This window comes from Anser brachyrhynchus, assembly GCF_964034855.1.
Source record: "Anser brachyrhynchus genome assembly, chromosome: 2".
NCBI classification, from domain to species: Eukaryota; Metazoa; Chordata; class Aves; order Anseriformes; family Anatidae; genus Anser; species Anser brachyrhynchus.
The window spans coordinates 39984146-40009666 of record NC_137695.1 but is presented as its reverse complement, the minus strand read 5'-3'; the positions used below and the strand labels follow the sequence as shown (position 1 = coordinate 40009666).

General features: G+C 35.7%; 1 protein-coding gene across 11 annotated transcripts in view; it reads left to right on the top strand.

The window, feature by feature from the left end:
• ZNF385D (zinc finger protein 385D) overlaps positions 1–23549 on the top strand; it is a 436473-nt gene extending 412924 nt beyond the window's left edge. For all 11 annotated transcript variants that reach the window (XM_080579728.1, XM_080579723.1, XM_080579729.1 and 8 more), the window contains 4 exons: positions 12351–12584; positions 14518–14696; positions 16078–16179; positions 20263–23549. In XM_080579728.1, coding sequence (XP_080435854.1) covers positions 12351–12584; positions 14518–14696; positions 16078–16179; positions 20263–20496 — 749 coding nt within the window. In that variant the 3' untranslated portion in view covers positions 20497–23549. The remainder of the gene's footprint in view (positions 1–12350; positions 12585–14517; positions 14697–16077; positions 16180–20262) is intronic.
• The last annotated feature ends 1972 nt before the right edge of the window (positions 23550–25521 follow it).

Here is a 25521-nt window from a genome sequence, read left to right as displayed (position 1 = left end):
CATTTGTTCAAGTGTTGGCTAAAGTCTTTACATTTTGCATGAATTGCGTATGCTTTCATAAATGAACATACTGAAAGGCCCAAAGCTGTATTTCATAGTATACATGGCAATTTCAAGGACTGTCATATGGGATGATTTGTTTCAGAAGAACAGTGCTGTCGTCTTTCATGTTCTGTTTTGACTTTTCTAACATGCTGTGATGTAAAGTGATCCTTGGTTACGCCCATTTGTAATTTCGTTTATATAGTAAGGGAGCAACCTTATGATTCTGAGAACACGTCTAATGTAGCATTTCAGTGCTAAAGAGATGCTTAAATATTCTTTTACTGGATGCTGCTGAAGCTGAAGGGTATTCCAAAGTATGTTTTTGCAGCAGCTATTATTCTACTGATTCAGTCACACTACGACTGCTTTCTAAAATTTTTGAAAGCTAATACAAAGAATTAAGTTCTTAATTCCATATTTTTCATGCAAGTAACTTTTACATTACTTTAAGTACAGCAGATTTTCCCTGAACAATTTGAAAAACTTAATCATATGTTTTTGACTATCTGCTAGATATTAAGAAGGCTTAAGCCAGAAGAGGTAAAATACACTTTTCTTAAAAAAATAAATAATAAACAAAAAGGTAAAATACACTTTTCATCAAAAAATAAATAAAACCAAAACCAAACAAATAAGCAAAACAAAACAAAACAAACAAACAAAAAAGAAACCTCTAGCAATCCCCCAGAATTTATAAAAAAATTGTTTTGGATTATTGTTTTTAACTGGTTGCTCCAATTGCTACTATTTTCCCCCATTCTCTGTGTATTCTGCTCCTCAGTAGGTCTTTGAATTGGATTTGTTGAGATAAGATCTTCTGGCTGATGGAAGTGTTAAAAATATTACTTTTATGATTTTAAATAAATTACTGATGCTAAGCTGAGTGAAGGTGTGCCTGTGGAGTAGTGATCTGATTGTTGCAAATCCATGATACTTCAGACTTGCATGTTGATTAACAACTACTTTTATGGCTGAAAGGCTCTTGAGTCAGTCTATTCTTCCAGACACTGTGTAAACATGAATGTGAAAAATACATTCAGTTATTCATTAAAAACCTGCAATTCCATGCTCTTAAAATAAGGGCAACTTTCAAGCATCTGGTCTTGTATTGGTGCTTTTTTTGGACTCATTCATGTATTTGTCTCTGTTACAGTGCACATGGGAGAGACATACGACAGAATGAAAACTGAGCAGTATAGTATATTAAGCTCCTAAAGAGAACTTTTATTGTTTTTCTTTCTCTTTTCTAAGAGCTAACGCTGGGTCTGAATAATGTCAGATTTAGTGATGTCTGAATAACTGTTATGTACAAGAAAGGAAAAAAAGTTAACAGAGGGAGCTAGGGTATGATCTTGTAAGTGGTGTAGTATTTGCAGCCACATTTAGAAGGGAAGCTGAAACCACTTTTGTTGCTACTGTGCTTTGTTGTTAGGAAAAGTACAGCAAATAAAGGAAAATGTAGCACATGTAGAGAATGACAATTTGGGTCTATCAAATAAATTAATAAAAAACTGTAATTATGCTCATTAATATGCTCCCCTACTGGAAAACAAAATGTGAAAAGACCAGCCATTACATAGCTAGCACAAACAGTTTGCAATTATTTGTAGCCCTGCTCCTGTTCCATAGGGCTGTCTTCTTCAAATGCCCCCCTCCATGACGTTTCTTTTTAACAGATTGCAGCTCTTACTTCACCTATGACTAATCACCAAGGAATCATACCATTTACAATATAGCTACCTTCACTCATCACATCAGAACCTTTGTCTTGTGGAAGCATTGGGCAAAACTGTCCAACAGAATTAACTGTCTCACTATGAATATGAATGTATGTCAGTTTTAGTTTTCCAAATAACATAGGCCTTAGATATGAACATTACAAGAGAATGCATAAGGGAAGGCCAAAGAACAGCAACAGTTAAATGCATCATCTGAGATCCTGCAAATATTTGCTAAAGCTAGTCTTGAGCTGCCATTTTAATACCAAATTTCATGATTATGTAGCTGCTCTCTTCCTCTGTCATTGCAAAGTAAGAGTAGCCATTTCCTTATTAAGGTCTATTCTGCTAGCTTGGTGCCCTGAAATACAAATCCATAGTCAATTAATCTGTATTGGTTAAATCAAATAATATATATATATTTTTTTTTTTTCTATAAGCTTTGAAACTAGGAATGACATCAAATTGTGCCATTTGAAAATATATTTGTAATTTTCACTGTTTCCCTTATTTGCAAAATAATTTATATAATTCACCAGATGAACACCTTTGTGCTAGGAAAGCCCTCTTCTTCCATTTTGCTTCAGTGAAGAGCTTGACTCTAAAATTATGATTCTAAAATTGATACCAACTAGCTAAAACATAAAATAATGATACGAAAAATAATGATGTGAAAAATATAAAATTATGATACTAACTAGATAAAACATAAAACAGCAAAGCACTAATAACCTCCCTGTTGGGTATTTGTGGATACGGCCAGGGAGTGAAACTGTAAGAAAAGAAGAGTTGTTTCAGATTCTTCTGACACAGAGAAAATTTGATGAGAAGGAACTCACTAAATTATTGAATGAGACAGGTTTCTCTCACTCTTTGCCTAGTCCCAGGACCAGGCATCCCACCCCACTGTGGTTTACTTAACATATTGCTTCTGCCAACTAATATAATTAAACTAATAGCTCAGTTAGTAGCAGACTTCCTGCAGGTAAAGACTGACATGATAGCCAATGGAGGCTGTTAGCGTTGCACAAAATAATTTTGTCTTTTATTTTAAAAACAAAACAACTAAACAAACAGAACGCACAGAAAACATTTTTCAGTAAGACTAAGCAAAAGAAAACCTGTAAATCATGCCAGGAACTATAGTGACAGCAACTTCTTTTGAAATGGCTGGTCTAGATTGTTTGTGCAACTCTCTGTAAATATTATTCAATGTCTTTTAACTGTAATGATGATACAGTGTTTTTCAATAAGCCCTTCATTTCAGTCCTAGCCCAGTCGCAATCTGTGGTTGGTTGGAGAGGGGAAGGAGTAGAAGGGATGGAAGCAATAGAAGGAATATCTATTTTAGGTGATGGAACCTGCTGGAGATGAAAGTTAAATAGATGGTCATAGAAGCTGCAGGTGTGCATAATAACAGATCCATAGTAAAAGACTCTCTGGAAATTGAGAGAGATTTCCTTTTTCAGGCACTCACTTTAGTACTAGACTTGGGATACATCTGTCAATTTATGAAACGTGTTACCAACAGTATGCAGTCAGCCAAAGGAACATGCCTTGTAAAAGCGTCAAGCTGGAGAGGACTAGACAAAATCCAAATGGGATAACAAAAAAGTTGTAACACTTATTTGCTGTAAAGATTAAAGATAGTAACAGTAGCATGTCCTGTTCTGTTCTCTCATCAATTTATTGTGAAATTTGTTGCTCTAAAATTTAAGCATTTGGTATCTAAAATATGTACAGAAGAGCATGTGGTTGTAAGAAAGCCATTGCTGATCAATCCACAGAACACATCTGCTACAGGCTTTACTTACAGTGAACTCCGAGACAGATGTCTTCTCACTGCTCTCTCTGCCTTCACTCTACTGAAAAAAAATATTGCTGCAACAGATGCTTGTATAGCTTCTGACAATTCCTGTATTAGATACAACATTAGTTTATTGCCAAAACCAGATTTACTAGCTCAGTGCTCTCCAGTAAAGGAAGTAAGTTGCTATAAAGGGAATAGCTTTAATTATTCCTGGATTCAAGACAGGAGAATGCCATGAGGTATTACACTTATGAGGGCAGTCAGAAGTCAGAGTTCTCAGAAATTCCAGTTTGGATCCCAGTTACTTTAATTTACTTTGAGGTTCTAGGAATATAAATCTGTTTTGAAACTTAAAGTTTAGATGGACATTTAGAAGAGACCATTCAACCTGCTTAAAATAAAAATAAAATAGATAAATAAACAAATAAATAAATCAACTCTCTGCTTAAAATGGAAAGCAACCCTATGCAATTTGCAGTGCAGTTCACTCATTCTTTCCTTGTTCCATTTGATTAATGACAGCAATATATTTTCTCTCCTTCTGCTGGTGATTAATATTTCCCTGTGCTTCTTTGGTTTTGGTGGCAGATTGTTAGGGGAGAGATTCCATAGTAAATTGTTTCTGATATCAAGTTTTAAATAGGCTTTGCCAGCTTGCTGTTTTATGAAAAATACTTCTCAATCTCCAGTAGTCTATAATCTGGACTGTGTTTGCTTTATGTCTCTGTTGAAGAAAAGGAGAGCTTAGAAAACGCCCCTTTCAAAGGTCACTTCCATCACTATAGTTCGTAGTGCAAGGTGAAAGACAACATCTCAATTGCATCTTCCTTTTCCAGGTTTGCAGTGTAAACGTGGGGGCAGCAGGAGTAGTAGGCATGAATCTGAATCATGATTACATAGTGGCCTTTATAATCACAATGTGTTCTTCCAGGTACATAGCTTGAGGTAAAGCCCTAATGGGTCTTTGGGCAGGGAGATAATAGCCATTAGAAGTTAGTGATGAAGATTAAAGTTACCCCCTGTATTACCCCCTGTTACCTTTCCCCTTGGGGAAGTACTGCCTCCAATACTGACTAGGTATAATCCATACATATATCACTGTGTGTAATGACTTAGAGCATGATTGTGAGACAGGGTCTATTTTAAAAAGTACTTTGGACTACTGGCTACACTACTGATTCTCCTGGTGCCAGGGATGTTCCTGGACACAGGAATACAATCATCCATTCATTCCCACTGCTATAGCTGTCTGTAGATGACTTCTGGCCAAAGCTAAATCCCCCAAATATCCCTGGGCAGAGTCTAGAGTTCAGTATGAGCCAAGGAACAACAAGCAGTTCATGCGCAGCCACCCTGTTTTGGAGGATAAGAGAGTTTAATAATATGGATTGGGACTGCTCTGCACAAGTTGGCCTCCATGCTGCAGAAAAAGGTATATTCAAGGCAAATTAATCTGACTGTAGTATTTCTTACAGAATCTTTTTTTTTTAGTGGGCTTTTAGCTTTTAAGGAATGGCTTTCAAGTCCTTGTTTCCTGCTGATGGTAAACTCAACCAGTGCACAGTTTCTGCTCATACATTAAGATTAATTATAAATATACTTTTGATTGTGTTTGCTTTTACTTAAAAGTTGGGAAATATATACAGAAGCATGTGCAGATGTAAAATTGATATCATTTTTCCAGTGTTGCTTCTGATGTTGCCAATCGTGGGAGACCTATTCATAGGATAATGCAGCTTTCGTCCTATATGTGATCAAACCACCAAGTGCCTGCTTTATTCGTTATCTTAAAAGAAATGTTTTACATTTCACCCTCCAAAATAAAGTTGTAACTATTGAAATGAAACCTGACACTCTGCCTTATGTATAACCTTCAAGTTAGACTCTAAACAGAAAGTGTATTATTTTAGCAAGGCTGCTGAGCCCCAATCTGCACAATCCTCTTTGCACTTGACTGTAAGCTCCACCCTTTAAGCAAACACTTTGTCCGGGTTTTAAATTGAATTTTTCACTACATGAGTCTCATTAATTAAATGGCAACAGTAGCTTCAGTGAGCAACATGATTTTTCCCCTAAAGCTCCTTGTGCAAGGACCTTTTCACTCATAGTTGGTGAAGGACATTATTCTGCCTCACTGAGGGGGAAATCTGTGTGATAGGCCTGAAAGGATGGCTTAGCTCTCAAATCCAGTCATAACCAAGACTTACTTAAAGTAGCTTAAAAATAAATAGTTTCTCCTCATTGTTTCCATTCCTTCCAGACACTTTTTTGTCAGCTACATTTACCCAAAAGTCCCAATCCCAGGCACAGCATGATGTTTCCCTACCTTCCTCCTTCCCTTTCTATAGGCCTTTCACCCCCAGCTGTTGCTGCTGCTGCCAGCTCTGTGCAATTAACCTTAACAGGAATGCAGTTGTCCCTCTGTGGTTAATCCTGTTCAGGATTAATGAACTGTGCTTTAAAATGAGGGAGCTGCTAGGAAAAATGAGGTATAATTTTGTTAGAAAATTGTATACTGCTAATTAATGAAGAAGGGTCATTTTAGGACTCAGCAGACTCAAGCTTAGCTGGAGAAAAAAAATCCGAAGAGCAATTATGTGAAGTTTGCTACTTTCTCTTCACTCTTGCTCTCTCTGCAGACATCTTTTGTCACCAAACATGCTGTTTTCTGTTTTGATCCCATCAGGTCAGCACCAAGGCATGTCACTGGGAAGCAGGGAATAGAGGCCACAGTAAAATGAGGCCACTTTTTGTAGGGCCACTTGTTTCTTCATCCTTTGTTTCTGAGCCATGAATACTGTGTATAATGTGATTTGTTTAAGTGTTAAAAAACAGGCCTAGACAAAACAGTGAGGTCATTGCTTCTCCAGTTACAAACCAAGAAAACTCCCGTTATTTGGCTTTCATACTGATCCTGGGAAAATTTTGCAGTCCTTCTCTTTCTCGGTAGTGCTTGCCCTGTATGCTTTAGGAAATGTTTGGGCAATACATTAGAAACACTAAGCCTCTCACTTTCTAGATATCAAAAGCAGTCATGATGGAGACCTAGACAAAGCAAAATAACAAGGAATGTGAGCAAGACAGTGACTAACAATCCAGGGCAGTGAAAAGAATAGAAAAAGAAAGCAGGTGTTTAAAAAACAAGGTTGGAAGAGGCACCTCATCAAAAATTTCCACATTGTATTCCTGTTTGGTCATACACAGGTTTGTTTATTATTTCAGAGCCCTCAACTTGTCCAATATGGCACACTGATTAACATCTGTCCTGTAAAAATCAGTCAAATGTCATGAATTCTGATATTTAGTGTTGTTTCATTGAAGGAGATCGAGGTATTGAAGTATACAACTGTCATTCAGATTTCAGGTAGTTAGATCTTTTTTAAAAAAGAAAAAAAAAGGAAAAAAAAAAAGTAAGCTTTGTGATTTATGGTATTTAAGTCTCTAAGCCGTGCATTTGTAAATTTTTTTTTTTTCTTACAGAGAAATTATGTGAATCCTTCTAAGTTCTAAAAATATACATCTGAATCTCTAAGTGAACGATATCCATGTTGGGCGGGACAGATCTATAAAACTACATTGAATCCAGGTTTTGAATGTAAAATTAAAAATAACAAATGGAATTTTCATAATATGATACTGAAAAAAATCTGTACAATATATTGTAATGGGACAAATATCAATCCAAACCACAAAATATGCACAGTAGTATTATCCACATAAAAAGGAGGAGGAGCTGATACATTCAAGTCAAAGTTCCCCAAAGTGTTTTATTTAAGTGCCAGATCCAATCAATGTGCTCACACACATGCTTATTTTTAAGCACAAGAGTACAGAAAGTCAGCCAAGCACAAAATAAAGTTGATCGCAGTTATTTTTGAGATGGTACTTTGTTTATAATACACTCCACTGTTATATTTAAAGATTCAAAAGAAATGTTATCTTATCTTCTAATGTAATTACCAGAGAGGACACAGAACATGGGATTTTAAACACAGACAGACGAAACCAGGGATCCAGTTCCTAGAAGGCAGGAAACTAATATGTTGAGTCTGTTTTGAATGTGCCACCCATACTGGAGCAGTCTGTTACCTGATGCAGGTTTGCTACAGCAAACCAGCTGACAAAGTTACTGCAATAGTGAGACCTCTTATAGTAGTATAGTGAAATACTTCATATCAAGTTCTGTGTGGCATAAGAAAGAACATGCTTTCTGGTTTTCTTTCTTTCCTTTTTTTTTTTTTTAACTAGTTTTGTTTTCCTTCCCAGACAGCATTATGGACCAAATGCTCAATGCTCTTATGTCAAAGACAAAGCTGAATTTAAATGAGACCAGAATGCATGAGTAAGCACTAAATCAGGCATATTTTTAAATGCATGCCACTTGAGATTGTGGAAGAAAAAATAAGCTCATAAATAGTTGTGATTTGTTTGAAGTTGGAGCACTTTTCTCTCTGTAGGTCTATTTATAGTTTTAGGATAAGAAATTCTTATGCTTAGTAGCAGGAACTGATGAGTGATACTTTCACATAGAAGAAAAACATGAGTTGACTGTAATTTTCTGTTTCTTCAGTCTAAAAAAAAAATCATGAGTCTTGTAGCTGGGATATAAAATTAATCCTGCTTACATAGAAGGACCTTAATCACACACTTGCAGTTTTCCACTTGAACTATGGTATCTGTACTACCCAAAGGAGTCAATTCTCACTGAATGTTTTCATTCTGGTTTTGTCTTCTTGTTAAAATAAATCGTTGATTTTGCCAGTGAGCAAGATTAGTTTTTAATGATATTATTATTATTATTATTATTGTTATTATTAATAATAATAATAATAATAATAATGTTTATTCCATTGCTATATTAAGACCAGGAACATAAATGAATTTGTTTTGAATCCTGAAGTGTTCCTTTTTTTTGCTGCTGGAGTCCAGTTCCATACAGTATTAGCAATCTGCTTCTATGCCAAAGCCAAGCAGTGACAGTTGCAATAATGAATATTCGCTGCAGGCCACTGGTATGAAAATAGCACAGTGCTGCAAGTCTGCGTCACCAGAAACAAATCTTCCATTTGACTGTGACTGAATTTCCAGCTCAATTTTAGATCATTTATTATTGAAACAGTTCTTAAAGCACTGTCATAATATAATGCTAAGAAATGCTGATTCAGTCTTCAAGGCATCTGTTCAAATGTCTTCCTACTGCTTTTTTTCTTTTTTTTTTTTTTCCCTTAAACCTTTATAGTTTTAATGTTGTATGCTGTATTTGCAACACTGTAATACATTCAAAGATGCACAGGCTGGTTAGATTAGAAGTTCTGGTAAGAAAAGGATTTTAATTCCTTCTTTGCAAGCCTACTTGACAGCTCTTAGAATGTTTCCCCCATAATTCCTGCAGATAATTGTAAAGATTGTATGAAGAGGAGCAGCTTTGCATCTTTAAATGTGTCATGGCTTTCACATGGTGAACTTGGATGATTTTCTTGTATGTGTTTTGATATCATTAATGTGTTTGCATTAATGAAATATATAATGTATTAAATAAGTGATGTTTTGGAAGGTATAAGAGCAGGATATATGCTCTGAATATTGGTATTTTGGAATGATATTTACAATTTTTAGTTTAATTTTTTTTACAATGCTGCCTCCACATATACATATCAAAATACCTTCAAAAGGATTATGATAATTAATTGTATTTTCTTTTCACTTTAAGATAACTAGGTGGTTAAATAAAAGGTCAACATACATATCGAGGGTCACATATTTGAAGCAGAATAAAATCTGCAGTTACTTAAGCTTTTTAATGTATATATATTTTTATCTTATATTTTGTCCATTGCCTTGGGTTTTCCTACGTAATATAAAGAAATAATGGTCCATACTTTTCTTAAGGCATACTGACCCTTGCACCACAAAGCTGGTAATGGTGATTGATATACGTATCTAATTTCCTGCAAGATTAAGATGAGCACCAACTTTGACACCAATTCCTAGTGAATATTAATGCCTTCTTTCTCTGTTCTTTTTCTCTCCCTCCCGCTGTCTGTCCACTGCCTTCCTTTTCACCAGGAAAGTACATTAGCTAGACCTGCTACTGTATAGTAGTCCCAGTAGAAACTGAAGTTTTAAAAGCAGTGTCATGTACCACTGGGTGTGAGCTTTTGGTACACTTGCAGCACCTTTCAGCTCAAGGAAAGCCAATGTCAGCACAGATTTTCTGGAATGGTGAAGGAGTGACTAGTTAAATGAGTAATTTTGTGGACAGACCTACAAAGGCTTCATTTACTCATTATTTTTCCAACAAAAGGCTTAATATTTCAAAATATTGTTTTCGTTTGAAACGTTGTTAATCAGTAAAAAAAAAAATAACAGAATGTTCAGCAAGATAACACCATTTCTTCTGCAGCAGTATTTGATATCCTCAGTACATTCAGAATATTATCACTTCCAGACTCCAACTCAGGAAAAAAAAAAGTACTTTTATTAAACTTTGAGTTGGACCTTTTACTATATATTTTAATGCCTGGCGGTATATAGACTATTCATATCACAAACTCATCTTTTTTGGTTTTATAAATAATAATTTATCAAACCCTTTGAGAGAATATATAGAAACATTACAAAATAAATTATAGAAATTGACAAGGCTAGAAAGTTCCTCAGAGGTAACCTGCTAGCTGAAAGGGGGTCAGACCTGGGTTATTCCTACAGATATTTCTTCAACCAGTTCTAAGTCCTTCAATAGGCAATATTTCAGGATCTCTGTAGGTAGGTTATTCTAAGGCTTTAGAGCTTTAATATTAGAAAGAATTTCCTGATATCTAATCTAAGTCTCTCTTGCTGTAATCCAATAGTCCTTGTCCTATTAGCAGGGATCAGGGAGAAGAGTATATTCTCTTATTTTTAGCTACCTTCTGCAGATCTGGAAAATGTTGTCAGTGTTTACCCTTCACTTTTCAGATTCATAGGTCATGTTTTCTAAACTTCTAATTTGTTTTGGCTTCCTCCCTCACAACCTCTCTCCTGTTAGTCTGCATTTGTATTGCTGCTGAATTAACAACAAAGCATGTCATTGTTAATGTGGTGTTCACTGTCCCCAGACTGGATACAGGGCCGCCAATGCTGATTAGAGGAGAAAAAAATACTTCATAAATCTTTCACTTCACACTTTCAATATGGCAGAAACCTTTTTCATAACACCATGGTATAAGTGATCTGTGTTCATCTTGTTAGCCACTACTGAAAGCTTTTACTGGGAGGAAAAAAAAAACAAGAAAAAAAAAAACAACACTAGTACTGGGGCTAACGTTCTTCATCCTGTTTTAATAGGTTACATTAATCCTACCAAGTGTGGATTCCTGCAATTGTCTTTACTGGAAAGCATCTCGTTTTCTAGACTCCAATGCATTAAAATTGTTTTGAATCATGTCTCCCAGTGTGTTTGCCCTTCCTCTGAGTTTGTTACTGTCTGCTAAATTAATAGGTGTGTCCTTCATTAATGAAATTGTTGAACAGTATTAACATACCTCTGTGGGCTCAGTTAAAGTGTCCCTCCTGCATCACAATACATACTGAGATCTGTAATCCAAAGAATAGTTATTTTGCCTATTCTAATAGCTATTTTGCCTAATACTGCCATGCTTTTTCTTTTCTCTCCCTTTATGACATGGAAATGCATGAGCATCAGTGATGAATGAGGATATTCCCTTTTTCAGAGGGAGAGGTCTGAGTTGAGGGCACTTGGGCTCCAAAATGGGATGGCAAGATGTCTATGAGAACTCTGTAGGGGTTTAGGCTGTCAGCTCCTTGGTGCATTCAGGACTTGGATCCTTGGCAGGGATGTAGACCCTCGGTACTTATTTGTTGGAAAGCAGACTCATCTGGAAACTTGAAGAGATTGCTGGGTTAACTAACAATATTGAACATGGATATTTAGGACTTAAACAAAATGTCATTTATATGTTATTCAAACAATAATATCATTGTGTGTTTTCTCTCTTCTGAATTTGAAAACTACAGAAAAAGCATGTGTTCTTAGATGTAAGCACTAGATTTCCAAAAAGATTCAGATATGTAACGTGCTTACAATTTTTCCAAACATACTAATGACAAAATGAAAGTCTTTTTAGTGTTTGTGTAGGTATCAGAATGTTGTATTTTTAATTACTGTTATTAGTATATATTACTAGTATGTAATATTGGATAGTAATAATGCATGGATAAACGGTGTATTAATAATTACTTTTGTTAATTTAATAATAGTTTTGGCTGACATCAAGTGAAGTATCAATTTTTTATTATTTTATCAAATAACACTAATACAATTACTTTAATTCTAGTTTTATTAGTACAGAACGTTAAAAATTTAGCTCAGCTACTCAATCAGTGTAAGTATTATGCGGCACTGTGACAGTTTATGTATCTGAAGTGCTGCATATAAATTTTAACTACCTATTGTTCTGGTAATTTACGCAACCACTTTTAGTGGATTATCCTTCAGTCGTACAGTACAGTCTTAATGACCTGTCTTTTCAGTTTATGAATTTTGTATATACTGGGTGTTAGCAGAATGGAGGAGACAGTACATGGCATTTCGATACATGGGACTAACCATACAAAATGCAAAGAATAAGGTCAGATTTAGTTCATTACCATTAGTCAAACTGTCACCAGCATGGTCTGGCTCTCTGTACAGTTACAGTGTTAGGATACTAGCAAGCAAACACCAAAGGTCACAACCTTCTATTTTGTTTCCTTCCATCTCATCCGTTTGCCCACAGACGTTACCACAGGGACACCAGCAATATCAACGACGACAACCGTGGAAATCCGGAAGAGCAGTGTTATGACAACTGAGATCACCTCTAAAGTGGAGAAAATCCCCACGACAGCCACTAGCAGCACCACATGTCCTTCCGTTGAGACTGAGGAAGAAAAAGCAAAAAGACTGCTGTACTGTTCACTATGCAAAGTCGCTGTCAACTCTGCCTCGCAGCTGGAGGCGCACAACAGTGGTGAGATGGAGCAATGCTTGCTTTCTTCCTCTTTTTTTTTTTTCTTCTGTCTCAAGAGCTCTGCAATTATCTTCTCCTGAATAGATTAGATCTCTTGCAGCAGGGGACAAAGAGGTGGCAGAAAGCTGGCAATTACATGGAATTCATTAACTAATAAAGAACAAAAATGACAGGCAAAGAGGCTTTCAGAAAAGGGGAAGAAAGAAAATTTATTGCACGCAAGTTACCCATTTTCTTACATTTTAGCTTTTGCAGCTTCCAGACCTTATAGAGCTAAATGACAGCTCATGCTTCATTACCTTTGGTGTTCAGAGTTTGCATACTTTTGTTTGTGCCAGCTAGCAAACTGAGAATGAACACCATTAGTTTTGTTTGAAATCTAACAAATTAAGGCTGAAAGAGTGAGTGTCAGTCAGAGTTCAATGATGAGAGTTAGAATTTTTAGGCCCATTTTGTCTGTTATTAACTTGGTAAAATTTATGGTTTTCCTTTGTTTTCACCAAATGATAGTGACTGGTGCATGAGAGGTGAATCGGTAATTGCTTACCTCTGTCTTTCTTAATTTTTAAACCTCTTTTTTTGTTATTAGAGCTAGTAACATCAGTAGGTTCCAGAAGCAGACAACCATCATCCACAGTCACTATTTTAAATGTCTTATTGATTGGCTTTGTGGTAAGCAGTGTTAAAAGATCTTGGAATTTAATATGGAGGCAGTGACCACCTATAACAGTCCTATAGAAAAATTCCTGATTTTGGATGTCAGTGGTTACCTGACAGCAGGGTAACCAGAGTTAAGAGGTAGAAAGAGACCCTCAGGATTGAAAGATAGAGACAATGCTAGTATACCTGAAGTAAAATGATAAATGGTCTTAAAAAAAAAAAAAAAAAAGTTTGACAGGCCTATATAATCTGTTTAAACTAAAAAGGAAATAATAATTTGTTGGTATTCATGAGAAACAAAGCCTAGTCAGTTTCGACCACTGTGTTTGCTGTATGCCAGATCTTCAACTGGTGACAATTCAAGTTCATAAAGCTGTACATATTTAACCTATTTAATTACCTATGAAGCTTAGACCCTAAACATTTTTGTGATCTAGATGTGAGCCAAAACATTACTGTGAATACTTACATACAAACCTCCAAGTTTCTGCTTTCTATGCTGATAAACTGTGTGTGTAGCTGCACACATGCATGCTTGGAAAAGTGTATAACGGGATGCATACAGTGATTATCACTGGAACACTAAATCTGTACATGGCAGTAGTCCATTATCTTCACAGACTACCTGCCTGGAAGTCAACAGTGTAAGAAATTGTTTGGTCTGAATAAAGGTACAGCAACAGACACAATTGCTTTCTATCCAACCTTTATTTTAATTACCAATGCAAGTACATTTTTCTGTCATGCATGTTTCTCACATGTTTTGGTTTCTGTCCAGGTTGCTGCTAGCAACATCTGCCCCTTTGTGGTTTGAGAACTAATTAGTTAATTACAGATTTAAGTGTAAGCTACCTAATGCATACTGTTTATCAATCCGTTCAGAAGGACTACAAATCAAAGGCAACTACACCTTTAATAGCTAAATTACTCTTCCTTTGCAACTGCAATTCAGGTCTTATTAGCAACAGGAGTTAATGAGAAAAGTCACACTCATTTAACTTCACATCAGGATACCTGATTGTGCCACTACTTATTGGTGTGGCTGCTTAGTTCTAGTGAATTACCTACAGACCCATAACTTAATAATTAAATATCAGATGTGAAATACCATTACATTAGTATTAATATGATACAGACATACACATACATATTCCAAGGATAGCACATAGCACCGAGCTGAGGTTCATATGATTTTCTTTTAGAAAGAAAATAAAACAATGAATGCAACCAAATTACGAAAGTTCTTTCTGTTTCCCATTTCTAATGTCTCCAGGGACTAAGCACAAAACTATGCTGGAAGCTCGGAATGGAAGTGGAACCATAAAAGCCTTTCCCCGGGCAGGCGTAAAAGGCAAAGGACCTGTGAATAAAGGAAACACAGGCCTTCAGAACAAAACATTTCACTGTGAAATATGTGATGTGCACGTAAACTCTGAGACACAACTGAAACAGGTACTCAGCTAGCTTGCAGAGTGTGATCCTTGGTTATTCTTTGTTTTCATGGTGATAAAATACCAACACAATCAGTATGTATCAATCTAATAGTTCACATCAAAATGGAGCTTACAGATTTTTTCCATTGTTTTTGTCTTTTATGCTGTTTGTTTAGTTTTTGATATGATTTTCTCCTGTACAGAATGTATTTTCTCAAAAGCTTGTTTATATGTATATATATTACAATATATATATATTGAAGAGTGTTTTTATTTAAAGTGTTATAGAAGCTGTAAGCTGCAACATGTTACAACTGTCTTCAGACTACTATAGTTGTCATGAGCTAATAAACCCTGACATTTAGTGTACTGCATGATATTTGCCTTGACAAAGATGTGGAGGTGGTTGTAGCCAGTATTTTCACAGAATATTGAACAACCTGCTTAAAAATATGGGATGGAGAGGATTTGATTATTTCTTTTTATCAGCGTTACTCTGTAACCGAGAAGCATGACCTCTAAATTGCAATTACACTAAGTTATGTTTGGTCATTCATCAGATGAACAAAGCCTTTGCGCTGAAAAACACTTAGTTTAATACCATATGCCTTTTGGAATTAAATGCTTGTTAAGAAACTTTACAAGAATGAAGATAAATTCTGTAATGGACAATAGCAATACTTGTCTTCTGCTTTCAGGAAAAAGTCCAGTTCTTTGTCTCCTTTGTGAGAACTCTCTTGAGAATGAAAATCAAAGTAAAAATACAGTTCTAAAAAAGGTCCCTTACATCTAATACTGCAATAAAGTCTGTGTAGAAGGATTCTTGTAAAATCTAATAGATTTTATGAAGAAGATAATGGGCTTTGTGATTTTACTTCACTGTCGTTTAGTTTGATATGTAGCCATCTTTCAGCTGAAATCTTAAAAGGATCTCTAGGCTTCTTAGGGGATTTAAACCCTTTTGTGACCCTTTTTTTTTTTTTCCTGTTTTTGAATAGTGAGTGATGTACTATCTAATATTCTTCCAAAACTTTGTATCAGCAGTGGATTGAATTTGATGGGTGCTTTATAAAGACAGGGAGAGGAATTTTTCAAAGGATTCTAGCTTTGACCTAATTCAGGTCTTGTTGAAGTTAACAAAGGTGAGAAATTCATTGACTACAGTGGAAGCAAAGTTGAACTGAGCACTGCTGAAAATCACAGTCCCAGTGTGTGGTGCACAAAGGAATCACTCAAACTGGAATAAGCCCTATTCTCATTCATTATTGAATTAGTCAAATAATGCTGTTGTGGAGAGCAGCAGCCTTCAGTATTACAGCACACTTATGGAAAGCAGGACTTGAAATTAAGGAAATATCACTTTTTCTTTTATTTTCTTTTTTTCCAATGTATTTTAACAGCACATAAGCAGTAGAAGGCACAAAGACAGAGCTGCTGGGAAGCCGCCTAAACCTAAATACAGCCCGTACAACAAACTCCAGAAGGGAACGCATCCTCTAGGGGTAAGCCAATCACTGTTTGATTCACAGAATCATACTGAGTAGGGTATTTAGAAAATGAAAATGGAAGAATCTTTAAAATAAGAGGATCGTGTAAGCAATGGGAGTATGCGAGTGCCTAAATAAGGTCATGGAAGCCCACAGGAGACTTTTTTATATCCTTTGAAGGGTGTGGACACGAGTCCTTGTTTTTGTGGCTCTTCTAAATAACCTTAGGAAAGAAGCTAGTTTCAAAGGTCATTAGAGAGCAAAAGAGGAGAGAAACATGCAAACATCAAACAGGATTTTTCCAGTTTTCACTGAAGACAATAGTGGTGAAATAACTAAATAAAGTTCTATAAAACATAAAACCTTTATTCATTCCTCATTTAGAAAATTATTCAAATAACAATTGAAACAATAACAATAAAAAAAATCATCTCTCATTTCATTCTGCTCAGTTTCAGGATGGCTCTGGTCACATTTCCAACTGACAGGGCAAACTTTGTGAAGTGGAGCTCTTGCTAGTTTCAAAAGCTGAAAAACATGTTTACTCTTTAATAAAAAACCCCACCAGGATCCTGCCATTAGTCAAGAAACAGTTTATATTGTGGGTGGGATAGTGAAGCATCTGACATTTATCTACATCAGATAAACTGTGTGATTGTTTTATGTGACATGGTGTTTTGTAAGGGTTTATAGATGGTTTTGGCAGGCCGAGGGTGTTGATTCATTGGCCTCATACAGATTAGGCCCCTATTCATTGTCCATTTTCTCTAATGCAAACAAAATTTAGAGCTTTCTTCTGTGAGATTCTGCTCTGCTAGTTGAACTTAAGCGCTTTTCTTGACAATATAAAATTTGTCCTCGTTGGGGCAGGCTTTTTTTTTTTTTTTTTTTTGTAGTACATTCATGCACTATTCAGTTGTGTAGGAGCTTTCCTAGATATTGCAACATAATGAACTGCACTATTCTGGTAGATCCACTAGTACGGAAATAGCCCCATAGGGTTGTTCAGTAATCCACCTGGGAGACCAAGGTCTCCACTACATATAAGATACACTGAAAGAATAGAGAATGTATAATTAGGGAAGTAGTATATGGAATGACTAAAGCTTCTCTGTCAAGATTATTATTCCTTGAGGAAACTCATTGTTTCCCAGGGGGTAAAAATAACTATTATGTTACTGTTTTTGTACACAGTTGTCTATTTAACAATTTATGTAGTGGTGATTTCTAAGAACTCCAGCCAAGGATCAAGGCTATTCAAATGGTGCATAGACAAATAAAGGCAATATGTCCTTTTCTTTCTTCCTCACTCCCAAGTGCTCTCCATACACAAGTCAGAACAGAGGTGAGTCAAAGGGAATTTAAAGCAGAGAGAATGAGTTAGCAATAAACCAACAGATAGCTATAGTAGAACAGAGGATGCATTTAGTCTTTTTGAATAAAAAAAAAAAAATTTGCTGTCACTTCAAATGCGGAATGGCATAGCAACAAGCCAAAGATGTGCTAATGTTTATGATGTGCTCTAGACTTTAACTTTCTTTACTCCCCAATAATTTTTCAAGTCATTCACAGTCCCTTAGTTTATTTCACTGTAAATGACATGCATAATGCCTACTGAACTCTTAATGTTGACCTGTGTGTTAATTAGTACTTGCAGATAGATTTGAAAATGAATGTGCATCATACTCCATATAAAAAATGTTACTGTTATTGCAGCTATCTTGAAATCACAATGATGTTGATAAATTAGCTGAAAGTCTAACTTCATTAGAAGTTCCTGATTCCTCTAAGAATGACCTAGCCTTTTAATATTGTCAGCTAAGATCTTTGGTCTTCATGACAACAAATACATGAGCATCATCTTCCATCTTCCTCCCCCCCCCCCCCCCCCCCCCCCCCCATGGAAGTTATGAAAAGGACATATTACATTCCCATAGGTTTTCTAAACCAATAGCTCTCCAATGCCATATTTTCAATATCATTTATACTGCTTCAGAGAAAGAAGCTTTATGAATTCCCACAGTACTCTTTTACAATTCAAGAAATCTTGTACCATTGAGACTTAGTTGAAAATGCTACACCAGAAAGAAGTTATTGGGCATTTCATAGCCCAAACTTTCTGCAATGAGATAGCTTTTATGAAAAACATGTTCTGTTGTTTTGGGTTGGTTTTATTTGTACTTCGTACTCAGGATTTTTATTTATTCATTTATTTATTTATTTTGAAAGTATTTTTCTTGGTTGTTCTAAATAAGGCTGAAAAAATATTTACTAAATAAATAGTAAGGGAGGAAGAAAATGTCAAAAGTTCAGCAAGGGAAGCAGATAGCTTGGATCAGTGAATGTAACACTGATCAAGGAGATGATAAGATCATCTTTATCTGATCATAGTGTCTATTGCCTATTTTATCCTCTATTAAGAGAATTACTGAATCTGGTCCCCTCTGAGTATCCCTCTCAGAGCTTTAAAGGACATTGAGACCACCGCAGTTGACAATGGGTATTAGGAAAAGTCAAAATCCTGCATCCATCTGGCTAGTAAAGAGCCAATTTATTTATTTATTTATTTATTCATTTATTTATTTTTAAGGAATACAGCGATAACTTTATGAATGATGAAATTCACTTTTGGTGCATGTCAGATGATTTCTTTCTGACTATTCACTCACCAAAGTACTATTGAGTGGAAAGTATCAGACTGATATAGGGCAAGTTAATTATTTGAAAATCCCTTTCAATTCAAGGATGAGAAATTGTGTTTCCTTATGAGTGAAAAGTGTCTGTATTTAGACTGAGATGTACCAGAGCATAGTACATATATTCATATATTAAATACCATATATTCAGGTATATATGCTATGCAAAGGACCTCAGGTCATTCCAGGACACACACCCATCCAGAGTCAATCATAGCTGATGGGACGTTTTCTTTGTTGGTAGATGAAGTCACTACCCTTATCTCAGAGTTGTAAAACCAGAACAAGGTATTCAGGCTCCTGGCTTCTCATTAAAACCTTAAAACCCCATCAAAACCTCCAGAAATCTATATATAGACTACTCTGATGTTTGCTTTTATGCATACCAAATGTAAATTCTCAAATATTCAAATAATAATGAAGGTCTATTGAGTATTTTCAATTAGTTTGGACAAAGCTTGAGCTTATTTATTTTCTTTTTGCAAACTCTAAATGCAGTTTTCTAAACTGTATTTGTTATTGTGCAAGACTTGTGATTTAAAACTATTTAAACCAAAAGCGTCAGCGGCAGTAACAAAAATATCGTTTGGCACCATGCTAAGTGATACAGGCAAGAGTTTTTCATGACAATATCTTTTTTTAAAATCTGTGCCTTTTTCACAGTCCTTATAATAATGAACACTATCTTAGTGAAAAAGGTCTTCCAACATTTTCTTCAGAAAACAGTCTTCTGAAGACACAGCAAGATGATGTATGACATAGGGAATACACCCGTAGAATTAATCACCTATTTTATTACATGAAACACATTTAGGAGATTTTCATAACTGGTGAAAGATAGACTTTGTTTATGTACTTGTTTTCAGTAGCTGCAGTTAATAGAGAGGAGATAGCTGTGGATCTTGTTTTTAGGTAGAACTTACATCCTAATGATGAAAATAAAAGTACATTCTTAGTCACACCAGTGAATAAGATGTTTTCATTCTGATCTGGTCTCTATCATAAAGCTGTCCAGATGGAGATCTCTTAATTAATGGCTAATTCTTTCTTATTTAATTCTTACAACGTACGTGTAGGTTTACTTAGGTGCAGGTTGCCCAGCCCCCTTAGGTTTGCTTTGATTTCTCATCTCATATTAAATTATAAGTCTCAGTGATGAGGAGGTGAGTCCACAGCCAAGAGAACTTTGAAAGTCTTTGTTTTCTACCAAATCCTACTCACTCTTGTTCAATGTGTGAGATCAAGTCTCCTGTCACAACCCTGCAGCTTGCAGAGTCAGTAACCAGTACAAGGCCTCTCTTAGTTGATTTTCCACTTATAATCTTATGTCAAGCTTCCTGTCATGTAGCTAACACGAACAAATTATGTCTCTCTGTTTGTTTGTTTTCTCTTTTCCCCACAGGTAAAATTAGTATTTTCAAAGGAACCTTCAAAGCCGATAGCTCCACGAATCTTACCAAATCCGCTAGCAGCTGCAGCAGCAGCTGCTGCTGTGGCTGTGAATTCCCCCTTCAGTCTTCGAACAGCCCCAGCAGCTACCCTTTTCCAGACTTCAGCACTTCCTCCAGCACTCCTACGACCAGCTCCAGGGCCTATACGGACCACCCATACTCCCGTGCTGTTTGCTCCTTACTGAACTCCAAACAGGAATTAACTGCAATAATTTTTCAAATCAAAACAAACAAAAAAGAAAATCAAGAACATTGAACTATGCAGTGTTTATTTATAGTTTAAAGTATATATGAAGAGCCAGGACTTTTGATAGAGGACTGAACAAATTCTAAAAGGGGGAATGGGCAGTATTTTCTCCAGATGAGAGCATTCCTCTTCTGAGCATTGATCGTTTTAGAAATGATCTCCAGCATTGACTTGTAGTGACATATAAAACTTATGAAGCCTTTTGACTGTGCTTTTTGGCACATATTTCCCTGCAATGTCTTTCCTGCTTTATGAAACAACTTACAAATTTGTCTAAAGGGCATTAACTGGTTCCAATGTACATAAAATACTTTATTCTGTAGATTAAAGAAGAAGGAAAAAAAAAAAAAAGAAACACTGTGAATAGTAGTACCCTTACCAATCCTCCTGCCAAATCAGCAGTTACTGGGTATTTATCTGAAAAAAAAAGTAGATACAATAGATGTCTTGTAAAACAGTAGTATTGTGTCTCTATCTATGCCACTAGGTTTCTAACTGAGTTGCAAAAGATAAAATGAACAAATTATGTCACTTGGTAAGTAGTCAAAAATGATGACAATAATGTGGAGCTGTTCCTGGTGAGCAAAATTGTTTTCCTCACCCATGGAAGAATGGGCATGAAGGTTATCTATGGTTAAGACAAGGTAAAAGATAAAGAAGATTTAGTGAAAAAAAAGAATATATATATATCCAAATGCCATACACAGAATAGGTCAAACTTTTATTTAACTGAGAGTGAATGTGTACAGTGTGCATAAATTCAAAATGTGTAAGACAGGATTGATCAAGGTTTAAGGAATGTCAATGGACAGCAAAAAATGCACTCTGGTTATGAAACAGGCCTGACACTTTAGCGTTCAGCAGAGGGAAGACACAAATGGGTTATGCATAGTCATAACTAGCAAATGAAAACCAAGAGAGAAATCCTGGCCTCATTTAAGTCAGTATAAAGTTCCTCCTGACTGCAGTGTAGCCAGAATTTCATCCCAAAAATTGCACATATTCTTTTTATATCATACCAGTGGGAGTGTCTGTAGATACAGGTAACATTTTTTGCAATAGGCTTAGTTTTAGAAACTGATTTATTCTCTTGTTTTATTTCCTACTGATGTGATATAAAATGTTTTAATATACCTATAAAATGTAAACAGCAACACGAGATACATATTATGACATAACTGCACATTGTGGGTTTGGAACAAATACAACCTTTAGGATCTGAAGGGACCCTTGAATTCTGTAGCTGACCTTTATGTATGGGCAGCTTAAAGCCTTATATATTTACTGTGAGGCTTAAAGGGGTTGACTGTGTCCCTTTAAAATAAGATTTATCAGGGGTATATATAGATATACTGTATATATGTTAGAGTAAGAAAAATAACTTATAAACAGAAAATCTACTATATAAAATAATTATATAACCATTGAGTTTCACATGTGGGTCATTAAGTGGTAAGTAACAAACAGCAGAGAAAAAAAAATAGATGCATTGAATCCGATTCTTGCTGCCTGCTTTTTCCCATAGGGAGCTGAAAAGTATCTATTAATATTATGGAGTGCGCTGCTGAGTCACATGCGACCACTCTGATGTGTAGCTAAGTGAAATGCCTACCATACATTTAGGAGGAATAAAAATTAAAAACATAATTTAAGTTTTGATAGGGAAATGATTTAAAATATTTTATTAAAAGGGGGTAATGCAAAATATTGACCATGTGGTTGCTATGTAATACTGCCTGTGGTTAATAAGGACAGGTGGGAGATATAGAGGATGGGAATATACAGCACTTTTGACTTGCAGTTCATCAGTGAGCCTTCCATATACATTGGTATTTGTCATTTTTTAAACCTCTCTGCATATAGATTTTATAAAAATATATATATAAAGAGAGAAAGAAGAGGTTCCATGGATGTCTGTGTCCAAAGAATTCCAAAGAGATGCATTTATTTATCTAGAAGTATTAAAATAAGTTCTATATTATGTATATGTATTTGATCCAGTTTATTTGCAAATGTTTGTGCCTTGAAATGAAATGGGCTTTTGGTTATATTTAATTCACTCCAATGTAGCCATGAATTAGAAGTGATAGCGATTTCAGGGCTGGTTACTAGCTGGATTGCTTTGCTCGAGTTTCCAAAAAGAGAAGAGTACATGGAAATTCTTGAAGTTTAGACACCTGAATAACTAGGGGCTGACATTTAAAAGGGCTCCCTACTCTACAGCTCCCAGTAAAGAGGCAGTAATCATGTCAGCTTTCAAAACCTGTGTCTACCACTCAGAAGTTAGAAATGTTTCCAATTATTTGGGTACATAAACATAGTGTAGTCAGGTTAAACTTGTCTTTGCAAAATCTTGGCCTTGGTCTTTTAAGTCTATTTGCAGCCTTACTTCTTTTTGCAGAAGTTGTAGTGCCATTGCTAGCTGTGTGCAGATTCCTTCTCAAATAGGCCACTGGTTTTCAAGCTGTGCTCCATGAACCACCATTTATCTCCAGAGCCTTTTATAATAAGCGTGTAATTAACATTTGCTAAACAAACAGAGGAGAGATGGCATTCTGGGGAGGGAGGAGGCCTGGACAGACAGTATTTTCCCCATGAAATAATAATGCAGACTGGAGGAGACCCACTAATATCCTGTAGGCTCTTACACATGGCCTTCTGATGCGTGGGCACATGCTGTACATCCTGCCATGTTGTCATGATGCCATCAAAATCAAATGGCAGATTCTTGAGAGAATATGGCCTGTGGCATGTATGGAGGCACAGTACTAAGCACAGAGTTAATACAAGTTTTGCCAGAAATAAAAAGAGTGTCATTCCAACGACTTACATCAGCTAATTCACAATGACACCTTCAGTTTTCTTGGACCTCTTTTGTCACAGTGCTCTATGGAACAAGTTTTTGTTCACACAAGTCTCTTTTAAATTTCAGCTGTAAACAAACTCAATTCTTTTTATGTCTCTTACTCACTACCTAATAAAGGATAAAGCCTAAATGTTAGAATGTATAGTGGATTTTCTGTGCCTTGCTGTTCCACTCCCTTTTGGTCAGTAACAATCAATGCACCGGGGATGTTAGCACAACAGTTTTATATTATATATATATGTCAAGGAAAATACTGGCACAGCAATCTGATTGGGCAAGGGGAGCTTCCAGTCAAGGGTACATCCACAACAGCTGAAAAAAGAGCTGGAAAATGGAAGACACTTTACACTTATCAATACAATATATCAATACTTATCAATACTTGTCAATACATCCAATATGGAGAGCACTATAAAAAGAAATAATAATAGTAATAATAAAATGTGTCATCATATTTCATATTACAGTAACATTCCAGGGCCAGGAGGAAGTCTAAAGCACAAGGAAACAGATAATTTCATTGAAGACACAGTCATTCACTGGAACAACAGTGTGAAATCAGCCTGCAGGGTATGGGTATGATCTCAGAAAAACAAATAGGTTCAGGGATATTTTCTTAAATTCTATGCTAAGTGTTAAATAATGACTCTTCTGTTCTGACCCAAAGAGATGGTACTTTTGTGGGAGGGATATATATTTATATTTTTATGCTATCTGCATTTTCCCAACTATCACTGGCTTTAAACCTTTGTTCTGAAGGTTCATCATTGCTCTGAACCATGAAATCAGTTACCTTCATGAAAGCTGCTGTAAAAGCTGATGTGAGAGGTCAGTAAGCAAATGGTATAAATATGATGATCTAAAATGAACTGGAAGGAAAACAAAATGAACTGGCCGTGTCAAGGAATATTGTATTTGAGAAATACACATCTTTATTTTAAAATAAATATATATATATAATTAAAAATAGCTAAATAAAGTTAATATAACTAGAAAAAATTACATTTGTCATTTTAGTAATGGGATATCAAAATTGGCACTGTATTTTAAAAGATGAAAAGACTTTAGCTGTTGAATCAATGCAAGGATGCAATGTGTAAATTTAATGTCTCACACCTACTATTTCTAGTTATGCCAGGAATACCATAACTGAATGAACTTGCCTATAATCACTTCTACTTCAGGTCCCAAGGATACAGTAGAGTACTGGCCCATTGTTCCATGGAAGCTGAAGTCCTGTTTCTTAGTAGCCTCTGCTTCTGCCTTCTGCTCCCCCAAAATTCAAAACTTTTAGATTCTCTTTGAAGTATCTTGGAGAATTTCTATCTTAATAGCTCTCATTTTTGCAAAAGTAAATGTCGTTCATGAACATAAGACCAACACTGAAGAGCAAGACCTGAAAAAGTTTCTACATGATTACAACATTCTTGTGGGTAAATATAAAAGCTACCCACATTGTTTGGATGCATAAATCTCTTTGACAACAGGTGAATTTGAAAACGTAAAACACTTTTTAAAGGATCTGTGATATTTATTTACATAGATGGCTAAATTGCCACTTTTAAAAATCAGTCCAGTACAGTTTAGGCTTCAAGGGTCTAAGCACCTAAAGCACACAGAAAACTAATCATGGGGTTCCTGTTAACCTAGATGTCTTTGAAAATGTTAGCCTATGCTATGTAAAATACTACAGATTTTTTTTTTTACATCGCATCTTCCCCTGTTCTATTTGTTTATCTGTAAGCACCATTACTTCAGTGCTAGTGGATCACACAAAGGCTTCTGCACTGGGATTCAGTGCATGACTAAAAGAAACAGCAAACTGATAAATCCTATCTTAAACTGGTTGAATTCTCAAACACACAGTTAAAGGTTTAACCAGTGCTGAGGGCTTTATGCCCTCCCACACCTACACATTTATTAAAATTCAGGACCATTTAGGAGTAAATGTGACTATCTGGAGGATGGTGATTACACAGGCTGATCTGAAATGTCAGAGGCTGAGTCTGTGTTCGAGACCGAAATTAAGGATAGTACGAAAACCATAATGCTCTTAACCCTGGGACTCCTGAAAGCAGTTGCAAAGCTTTTTGACTG